This window comes from Cebus imitator, unplaced genomic scaffold, assembly GCF_001604975.1.
Source record: "Cebus imitator isolate Cc_AM_T3 unplaced genomic scaffold, Cebus_imitator-1.0 Scaffold5, whole genome shotgun sequence".
NCBI classification, from domain to species: domain Eukaryota; kingdom Metazoa; phylum Chordata; class Mammalia; order Primates; family Cebidae; genus Cebus; species Cebus imitator.
Window position 1 is genome coordinate 3,466,930 of NW_016107320.1, and position 11,241 is coordinate 3,478,170.

General features: G+C 47.4%; 1 protein-coding gene and 1 pseudogene across 1 annotated transcript; one reads left to right on the forward strand and one right to left on the reverse strand.

Moving 5' to 3' along the window:
- The first annotated feature begins 3,556 nt into the window (after positions 1-3,556).
- On the forward strand, positions 3,557-5,246 carry CLDN23 (claudin 23). The gene has a single exon (XM_017535625.2). The coding sequence runs from the start codon at positions 4,023-4,025 to the stop codon at positions 4,896-4,898; it is 876 nt and encodes a 291-aa protein (XP_017391114.1). The 5' UTR covers positions 3,557-4,022; the 3' UTR covers positions 4,899-5,246.
- A 2,789-nt stretch (positions 5,247-8,035) lies between these two features.
- The window catches only part of LOC108309024, a 14,417-nt pseudogene continuing 11,211 nt past the window's right edge, over positions 8,036-11,241 (reverse strand).

Genomic DNA, 11,241 nt, shown 5'->3' on the forward strand with positions numbered 1-11,241 from the left:
CTGAAAATTATCTCAAAGATCTCAATGAATTTAGTCCATGGCATGGTAAATATGTTTGCCCTGCAGGAGACAGGAAGGGCCAGGGTTGAAAAGAAGCAGGTATGGTGAGACAGAGACAGATGCTGATCCCTAGAACAGCCCCACCCTCACTCCCACCCAGCATTTCCCTCTTGTCAAGGGAGGCCACTGAGATTCTACACCAAGAAGGATTTGAAGCCACTAGAAGATGTATACATCATTCAGCACATTTTCAAAACAGTGCCAGAGTATCACAGGCTGCCTTCTGATTTGTGTGAGAGGAATGGCAAGTTGATTCCTGTTTTAGTGGCCATCTAAAGTCGCCACACAGAAAATAAAATAAGAGAAATTCAAAACAATGTATACTCTCACACCTGTAATCCCAGCACTTGAAGAAGCCGTGAGAGTCAGATCACTTGAGGTCAGCCTGGCCAGCATGGTAAAACGCTGTTTCTACTAAAAATACAAAATCTACCCAGGTGTGGTGGTGCACACCTGTAGTCCCAGCTACTCGGGAGGCTGAGGCAGGAGAATTGCTTGTACCTGGGAGGGAGGGGTTGTAGTGAGCCAAGATCGCACCACTGCACTTCAGCCTGGACAACAGAGCATGACTCCATCTTAAACAAACAAAAAAAGATGTATACATCACACACAGCAGCATTCACAATAACGAAAAAAAGGTAGAAGCAACCCAAGGGTCCATTGTCCATTGATAGATGACTGGATAAACAAAATCTGGAATATGCCAACAATAGGATATTATTTCTTGCCACAATAAGAAGGAAGGAAATTCTGACATATGCTGTAACATGGATGAACCTTGAGCACATTATGCTAAGTGAAATAAGCCAGTCACAAGATGACAAATATTGTATGAGTCCACGTATATATAAGCTATCTAGAGTAGTCAAATTCAGAGTGACAGAAAGCAGAGCGGTGATTGCCAGGGGCTTGCAGAATGGCAAGGATGGATAGTTGATGAACAGGTATAGAATTTCAGTTGTGCAAAATGAAAAGTGTTCTGCAGATTGGTTGCACAACAAGGTGAATGACCTTAACACTGCTGACCTGTACCTAGGTAACCTGTACAGATAACATGGTTAAGATGGTAAATTTTATGTGTATCTTACTATAATTTTTAAAAAAAACAATGTATGCTATATTCTTCTATTGTGTTACTGTGTAGGAACTTTACAAAAATACTTTCATTTATTTAACAAATATGTATGGAGTACTCACTATGAGCTAGGCACTATTCTAGCAGCTGAGATACAGCCACAAGAAACATCTCTAGTCTTTGAAACTCATAATGCAGTGTAGGAAACAATAGCGATAAGTCAATACACAAATATTAGAAAACACCTGGCAGTGATACATTCTATAAAGAGAACAAATTAGAGTGAAGTGATACCGAGCTAATAAGAGGGCTACTTTAAATTGGGCGTGAAAAGTTATTATTTTCTACAATATTAGGCACTCACAATTGGTAAAACAGCTGTTGGGCTATTGGCCAACAAGAAAAACTAGGGGCTTTGTTCAATTCTGGCTGTTTTAATGCTATTTAAAAATAAAGATCATAGTTTACGTTTTTTCATACTTTAATTTTTATTCTATAACCCACTGAAGTGGATTTACCACAGGGTGATTATCAATGCTGTTCATTTCTCACTCACATTCAGAATTCTCATAGCATACCATTGTAAACAAAATTGTCTTATCTGCTTAGCAAACACAGGAAAGCGCGTTCAGAGTTCCAGGAAGAAAAAGAGAAAATAGCTTTGGAGAAAGTAAAATAAAGACCTGGCAGAGGGAATCTAAGGATACCTCACCATGGCAAAGTGATCTAATGCAGGGGTCCCCAAACCCTGGGTCATCAACCAGTACCAGTCTGTGACCCGTTAGGAACTGGGCCACATAGCAGGAGGCGAACCGTGGGCAAGTGAGTTACTGCCTGAGCTCTGCCTCCTGTCAGATCAGTGGTGGCATTAGATTCTCATAGGAGTGTGAACTCTACTGTGAACTGCACATGCCAGGGATTTAGGTTGCCTGATGATCTGAGGTGGAACTGTTTCATCCCAAAACCATCTTTCCCCCCACAATCCCATGGAAAAAAATTATCTTCCATGAAACCGTCCCTGGTGCCAAAAATGTTCAGGACAGATGATCTAGTGGACCCTCTGTCCTGGCCAAAGTTGGTAACGTGACTTTCCAAGATGAAGCTGTTGCAGAAGGTTGCAACTTTGTGCGAGGTAGTTTCTGAGGCCCACTCCAGCCTGGGCGACAGAGCTAGACTCTGTCTCAAAAAAATAAATAAATAAAATAATAAAAAATAAATAAATAAGACACTCTGTCATTCCTAGTGTTGTCCACTGTGGAATATTCAAAATTATTTCAAACCAACATTTAATTAACTTTGAATTTTAGAAATAGTTTTAAATGTTTATAAAGGTAATACGTTTTCATTATTAAAATATAGAAAATACAAAAGTGTTGTTAAAGGATAATTTTTAGAAAAAATGTAAAAATCGTGACTTTCACACAAATATAAAATAAACATGTGCAAAAGATGTTATTTAACTCATTATTGAATAAGAAAACCAGTATGATGTCAAAACCAAAGCGGATGGGCACTTGCCTGCAGTCCTAGCCATTCTGGAGGCTGAGGCAGGAAACTCACTTGAGCCAGGAGTTTGCAACCAGCCTGGGCCACATAGCGAAACTCCTCCACCCTGTTTTAAATAAACGAATTAATTAATTAAAAAGGAAAAATAATGCAAAGAACAAAACGACATACATATACAGGCAAACAGGAACGCTAAAATGCATTTACAAATCAATGTCATACTGGTCAGTATCCATTGGGGCAATAATCATTCCCCTGGGACAAACTCTTTGGCCTTGATGTGGACAAAAGTCATTTGCAATTCTACAAGCTTTCTGCAATGTATAGAGTTGTAAAATAACCTACAGCAGAGAAAAGGCCACAGGACCCTGTAAAATTAAATGAACCTGCAAAGAGTGCTAAGCAGGACACCCAGGAACACCCCTCCCTCTTTCTAGTCCCCTGGAAAGTCTTTCACAAAGCTGAAAGGAAGGGAAAATCCTCGTGTAACCCTTCAGCCCAGAAATACACTGGCATGGATTCTTGAGTCGAATTTAATCCAGAGTGTGGAGCCTTTATTAAGGAAATTAATCAGGTGCAACGCCCTGGGACACGCTCCTGGACTGGGTAGGAGCACACACTCACCCAGCGCACCTCCAGCCCCGGGGAGCGCTCGGGGCCGCTCACTTCGCTGTGAGTGGCCGCTAGTTGCAGAGCAAACCTGGTGGTCCACCGGGGACCCGCTGGGAGTGGAGAGCGAAACTACACGCGTAAGGTCGACGGGCAGGGACTGGAGAAAAACTCTAGGAATCGCCGAGCAGCAGAGAAGCTGCACAGCCACCGCGTCGGAGCAGCGCCGCCTCTTTTCCCTCCCCGCCCACAGCCCGCCGGTCCCCGTGGGGCGGCGCGAGGAGCCAGGGGCGGGGCGACCTTTGCTCCGGCCCGGTGAAGTCCAGGTCAGGCGTGGCCCAGCTGCCCGGTTGCAAGGTGGGGTGTCCCCGCCGCTCAGATCCCCATCTCGCCTGCCGCACTGGAGGTGGCCTTGCCGCTTCCTGCGCGCACCTCGGGTCCCTCCCTCCCGGGCCGGGTTTGGCCCCGGCGGCCGCCCCTGGGCGCCCGCGCCTGGACCCGCGGTTTCGGTCAGACCCGCCCGCGGGCTGGTTTCGATTAGGGCCAGTAGGAGGGCGGAGCGGCCGGGACGCGAAGAGGTAACTAGCCTGAGTGGGGACGGTCTCCGCGCAGGAGACAAAGAGCGTCCCTGGAGCCATCAGGGGGCAGGAGCTCGACCCGGAGCCCGGGGCGCCCGCGCTGATTTCGGGTCCCCGGAGCCCGGGGCACGGCCGGGAGAAGGCGACAGCGGAGAAGGAAGGCGGCAGGTGCGCCGTCGGCGCCGCGGGCCGGGATGCGGACGCCGGTGGTGATGACGCTGGGCATGGTGTTCGCGCCCTGCGGACTGCTGCTGAACCTGACCGGCACGCTGGCGCCCGGCTGGCGGCTGGTGAAGGGCTTCCTGAACCAGCCGGTGGACGTGGTGCTGTACCAGGGCCTGTGGGACATGTGTCGGGAGCAGAGCAGCCGCGAGCGCGAGTGCGGCCAGCCGGACGAGTGGGGCTACTTTGCGGCCGAGCCCGTGCTGGTGGCGCGGGCACTCATGGTCACCTCGCTGGCCACCACGGCCCTGGGGCTGCTGCTGGCGTCGCTGGGTGTGCGCTGCTGGCAGGACGAGCCCCACTTCGCGCTGGCCGGGGTCTCGGGCCTCGTGCTCTTCGTCGCCGGCCTCCTCAGCCTCATCCCGGTGTCCTGGTACAACCACTTCCTGTGGGACCGCGAGGTCCTGCCCGCCCCGGCCAACCCGGTCACGGTGCAGGTCAGCTACAGCCTGGTGCTGGGCTACCTGGGCAGCTGCCTCCTGCTGCTGGGCGGCTTCTCGCTGGCGCTCAGCTTCGCACCCTGGTGCGAGGAGCGGTGTCGCCGCTGCCGCAAGGCGCCTTCCGCCGGGCCTCGCCGCAGCAGCGTCAGCACCATCCAAGTGGAGTGGCCCGAGCCCGAGCTGGCGCCCGCCATCAAGTACTACCGCGACGGCCAGCACTGGCCGCCACCTGCCCAGCCCCGCAAGCCCAAGATCGGCTTCCCCATGCCGCGGCCACCGCCCAAGGCCTACACCAACCCGGTCGACGTCCTCGACGGGGAGGGGGAGAAGGCGGCCTCCTCCCAGGGCACCTCCTCGTGCAGCACCCAGCCCTACCACAGCTCTCTGCCCTGCGACTCCGACCTCTAGACGCCTGAAGAGCCTGGGGGTCGCGGGTGGCAAAGGACTCAACCCCGCACAGGCCCGCCTGGCTCCGACTTGGAACCCGGACACTTGTCCCTCGCCGGTGTGGATGGAAATCTTCCTTTCCTGGGACCAAACAGGACCCCTTCGACGATTAGTTCAGGCTGGGTTTGGTTTTCTTCTTAAAGAGTTTCGTTTTCCTCTCCAGAGGGAGCAAGGTCCTCTTAGGGAGTGACGGGCTTTTCGTATTTTTCTGCTGAAGAATATATGAAAAGGGTGGCATTTGCGTCACGTGGACCAGGGACAGTAACCAGAGTTAAAGTCAGCAATGCTCAGAAACAATCTAACACTTTGAAACTACAATATTCTAAAATACTGATGAATCTTGCATCAATGTAATTATTGTTTTTTTTTTTTCTTTTTCCTGCTGTATAACTCCTTGTCATGCAAACACTCAGGAGGCCAATATATTTCTGGCCATGTTTGGATGAGCCTCTTAAACTTAGAACCATGCAAATCCCAGCAGCTTAATGGATTTTGTGGAATGAAATAACCTGATTAACTCATAGCTACCTATCTTCATTGCATACATGGGATTTATATTTTTTCTTACTTGTTTTTGCTGTGAACATTGAGGGCACACAAGAGTTTCTCTTCCAGAAGCAGAAGGAGAGCGAAGGCCCTAATGCTGTACTATTCCACCCTTTGGATGCCTCATCCAGGATGCAGAGGACTCTAGGTTTAACATTTTGTAAAAAATGGAGCCTATTAATCACATTAAAGCACATATATATCTATCTTTTATTTATAAATAAAATTTTAAAACAACAGTTTCAGTAGATCCATAAAAGCTCTTTTGTCTTCAGCACAACCTTTGGGAGTTTAAGCATTCATTACTAACAATTTCCTGGCTGCCCAGGCACTTTTGTCTGAAATCTAGCACTCAAATCTTTGCACCTCTTAGCATAAGGTTACTAGAAAAAGCCAGCGGGCCCCACTTAAGTCCCTGATTGCTTTGTTTTCAGGTTCATGCTGTTTTCTTTGCAAAGCCAAGCCTACTGTTGAGAAAACGAGAAGCACCAGTTTCCACTTGAGGTGAGACTGGAAATCTTTCCCTTTGTAGCAGTGGTGCTTAGAATCACAGGAAGGCAGATATATGTGTTCCATGAAGGGGACTGGGTCTCCAGCAGGGCTGCCTTCAATTCCAAGTGGTTGATTTAAGGGTGCCTTTAACTGAACTGAATCTCATCTTTCAAACCTACCCTTCAGAGGTAGGAACATTCATTCAGTTCAGCAAGCACTAATAATAGAGTGCTATGATGGGACTGACTTAATAGCACACGCTGCCTGCTAGAGTGGAAGGGATGAAAGAGATTCACTTCCCTTGCCATTTTGTGCTGGAATCACTTGTTTCTTTCTGAAGCCAGACTTTAATGGGTAGGCTGTATCACTTTGGAATCTCTTTCAAATGCAGATTCTGATTCAGCAGATCTGGAGTGAGGCCCTGAAATGATTTCCTAACTAGCTCCCAGGAGATGCCAATGCTGCCAGTTCATGGACCACACTTGGAGTTGCGAGGCTTTCACTGGGACTCTCTCACTTGGATTTCAATCCCAACTGGTGGCCCATTTTCGGACCTTTGAGTACCTGCCACCTAGAGGAGCCTGGGGTTCTTGCTCGAGGGTACAGAGCCAGAATGGAGAAAGTGCAACAGGGCTCTTTTCACCTCTGAAGGCAGCAATTAGGGACCTGAGAAGTCAGGACCTAGCAGACACCATACAGATACGGGGCTTCTGGCAAATGCTGAATCTAGGCTGCGTTATAATTCTATCTCAAGGAAAGCTTTGGTAAAAATAAAGAAAACTGATGTTTTTGTGTTTTTTGCTTTTCTCCCCACCCCAATAATTCTCCACTGCCTTATATGCAAAACACTTTCTGCTTGAGGATTAGGATTCAGTTGCTGAGAGTTAAAATTCTACTTTTCCCCTATCAAGAGAAATAAAGCCAAAACTCCCCCTTTAAAAAATACAAACTTCTAGGCCGAGCCTGATGGCTCACAGCTGTAATCCCAGCACTTTTTTTTCTTTTTCTTTTTGAGATGGAGTCTTGCTCTGTTGCCCAGACTGGAGTACAGTGGCTCAATCTCGGCTCACTGCAACCTACACCTCCCGAATCCCAGCGCTTTGGGAGGCCAAGGTGAGTGGATCATGAGGTCAGAAGTTCCAGGCCAGCCTGGCCAGCATGGTGAAACCTCATCTTTATTAAAGATACAAAAAATTAGGTGGGCGTGGTGGTGGGCACCTGTAATCCTAGCTACTCAGGAGGCTGAGGCAGGAGAATCACTTGAACTCAGGAGGCAGAGGTTGCAGTGAGCTGAGATCATGTCATTGCATTCCAGCCTGGATGACAGAGCAAGACTCTATCTCAAAAAAAAAAAAAAAAAATGCAAACTTCTTTTTGCTATAAAAATGTTCAAGACAGCCTGTAATCCCAGTGCTTTTGGAGTCCAAGTGGAAGGATTGCTTTGACACCACAAGTTCAAGACCAGCCTGGGCCACATAGCCAGACTCCATGTCTACAAAAAGAATTTTAAAAATTAGTAAGGCATAGTGGCAAAATGCCTGTAATCCTAGCTACTTAGGAGGCTGAGGCAGCAGGATCGCTTGAGCCCAGGAGTTCGAGGCAGTAGTGAACTATAAGCACGCCACTGCATTCCAGCCTGGGCAACAGAGCAAGACTCTGTCTCTTAAAAAAAAAAAAAAGTTCAGGGCTACATGGAAAGAGACTCCTGTATCAGTCTGGGATCCACCTTTGGCCTGAGGGTTATTCTCTGTGTGTAAGAACGCATCCTAAACTTGCCCTAAACTTACCACTGATCAGCACTGCAACTGTACCACAGAGAACACACTCAAAGCACTGCTGTCTGGAATCAAGCCCTTCTGACCTCTGTCACCAGCACACTCATTTTTAATCCTCCCAATCCCCACAGGAACTATGCGTCCCCATTTAATGGATGAAGCCTTTTCGCGATTACTCAAGTGATGCCAAGAGAACAGTGAGATCTGTGAAAGTAGGACAGAAGCTTAACGCACCCCTATTCTACCCATTTGCCAATCTGGCTCTCATCTAGACACACGCCCTCACTAAGGAGGGGTGAGGCTTTGAGCACACACCAGGTTTTCTACTGTGGAGGCTGTGGAAGGTGCTGTCAAGGTGCTTTGGCAACGATCCTCCCCTCCCTTATGTAGATTGTTCACCCAGTACATTTCCGGGCGTCTGGCATTTTGCCAGCACATTGTGGCAAACAACACCATCCAGGCTGCATTCAGTGTGAAACTTAAATACTCTCCAATGATCCTGTACAAATAAAAATGAAAAAGATTGAGCCAGACTTTAATGTGTGTAGGCTGTATCGCTTTGAAATCTCTTTCAAATGCAGATTCTAATTCGGTAGGTCTGGAGTGAGGCCCTGAAATGATTTCCTAACTAGCTCCCAAGAGATGCCAACACTACCAGGGATGGAGAAAGAATGGTGGTTTTTGTTTTTGTTTTGCTTTGTTTTGTTTTTTGGAGACAGGTTCACTCTGTAACCCAGGCCGAAGTGCAGTGACAGGATCACAGCCCACTGTAGCCTCAACTTCCCAGCCTCCGTGGATCCCCCAGGCTCAGCCTCCCAAGTAGTTGGGATCACAGATGTGCATCACATCACCCAGCTATTTTTTTTTTTTTTGTATAACTATTGTCACCTGTGTTGATCTCAAATGCCTGAGCTCAAGTGGTCTTCCTACCTCAGCCTCCCAAAGTGTTGGAATTAGAGGTGAAAGCTACCACACCTGGCCAAAGGTGGTGTTTTAGGAAAAGTGGTCAGGAAGAAGGAGGTACTTGGGCAGAGAACTGAAAGAAGAAAGAGAGGAGTTTTTTAAACAAAAGGAACAACTTCAAGTTTCCACTAAAGAAATCATGAAAACAGGTGAGTGTCGCGGTCTCAGTACCAGCTAGTTTTGCTTCTCCTTCATTCTAGAATTGGGTGGTAAGGCCAAGAAGCAGCTGGTGGTACAACGGAGTAAGCCCGAGTCAACCTTGTCATCTACTCTTTGTCAGGCTAACAGATTCTTTCAGAGGAGATACCGTCTGGAACAAATTCAACCTGTCTTCTAGAATATTTCTGTAAGCAGGCAGTCAGGGTCTCCAGGGATTCTAGGAATTTAACTGACTTAAGCAATCATACTGTTTTGCAGCCTCCTGCCCTGCAGTCTGCTTTTTCCTAGACCCTGCGTGGTCACCCACTTGGTTAAAAGCAGCCCCTGACAGACCCCAGCAACTTACAGATGAACTAGGTGAATTTTCCTCATCGCCATGCTATAGTCATCACCCAGGGGGGCAGCAGCTTCATGAGCATCACAGGTGACCTATGTGCTGGCATGAGGACCCACTGCATTGGTGCCACTGAGGCCCTTCCCCCTCCCCTGCATGTGACACACCCCTTCCCCTCTCCATCATGCCTTAACACTCTCCTGTCACTTTCCCTCAGGGAGACACTGCTTCAGAGAATAACCCCAGTGCCCTTCTTACTTGTGCAGGTAATAAAACTCCTGTAGATCACACCTGTGTTCTAAAGGAGCATGGTTTGTTATTCACCAGGCCAACAAACCCTGAATTTTTGGGGTAACATTTCCAGAATCAAAAATAAGCACCTTTTTTTTTTTCTTTTTTTTGACAAGGTCTCCCTTTGTCACCCAGGCTGCAGTGCAGTGGCATGTTCTTGGCTCACTGCAGTCTTAATCTCGCAGGTTCAAGCAATTCTCCCACCTCAGCCTCCCAAGTAGCTGGGACCACAGGCGTGCGCCACCATGCCTAGCTAATTTTTTGCATTTTTTTGTAGAGATGGGGTTTCACCATTGTTGCCCAGGCTAATCTTGAATTCCTGACCTCAGGAGATCCACCTGCCTCAACCTCCCAAAATGCTGGGATTACAGGCATGAGCCATAAGCAAAAAATAAGCAATTTCATGTGTGAATAGTTCTCCACCAAGCAGGACTGAACATGTGAAAATGAGGTTTCGTTTGTTCAAATCAAAGAAAATATAGACAGAGCTTAGCAGGGGGAGCAGTGCTGACAAGGGGACTTGATTCTTCAGTGGCATGTGGAGAGAACTGCTTAAGACTTGATTGAAGCGTGAACCCATTTAACTCTTGTCCTACTGGTGGCCTGAGTTATACAGATGCTCTGACAAGGTGAGCCAGCAGCCCCTCTTGTAAACCAAAGTGACCAGTGGATTGAGAACCTGGGAGGGCAGGAGTTGCCTTCCTCAGGCAGAGAGAAAGTGACATGTAGCCTGAGGCAATGACACTCTCCCCCCACCCCCCACCATGTTTACTATTCACAGTGGCTCCCAAAGAGCTGCCTCTCACCACAGGGCTGAGGGAGGCTAGACAAAATCACTACAGTTTTTCTAGAACTTCAGTGAAAACTGTCTCCCAAGAGTGTAAGCCTTGCCCTTGCTGGGCTTCCGTTTCGTCATCCATAAAACTAGGAAGAATGAATCAGATGTTTTCAAAGGAACTCTCTAACTTTATTCTGGGGGTGACAGTTCAGAATTAGAGGAGGCTGAGAGGAGAGAAATAAAATTTGAACAGTGGAGGCTGGGGAAGCTGACTGATCTGTAACACTTTTTAAAATATATAAGTTCCACGGTACATGTGCAGGATGTGCAGGTTTGTTACGTAGGTAATTGTGTGTCATGGTGGTTTGCTGCACAGACAAATCCATCACCTAGATATTAAGCCCAACATGCATTAGCTCTTTTCCCTAATGCTCTCCCTGCACCTTGACCCTCCCCCAACTTGCTCCAGGGAGTGTTGTTCCCCTCCGTGTCCATGTGTTCTCATTGTTCAGCTCCCACTTATGAGTGAGAACATGCGGTGTTTGGTTTTCTGTCCCTGTGTTAGTTTGCTGAAAATAATGGCTTCCAGCTTCATCTCTGTCCCTGAAAAGGACATGAACTCATTCCTTTTCATAGCTGCATAGTATTCCATGGTGTATATGTACCATATTTTCTTTATCTAGTCTATCATTGATGGGCATTCAGGTTGATTCCATGTCTTTGCTATTGCAAATAGTGCTGGAATAAACATACACATGCATGTATCTTTAAAATAGAACAATTTATATTTCTTTGGGTGTATACTCAGTAATGGGATTGCTGGGTCAAATGGTATTTCTAGTTCTAAATCTTTGAGGAATCACCTTACTGTCTTCCACAATGGTTAAAATAATTTACATTTCCACCAACAGTGTGAAAGTGTTCCTATTTCTCTGCAACTTCACCAGCATCTGTTGTTTCTTGACT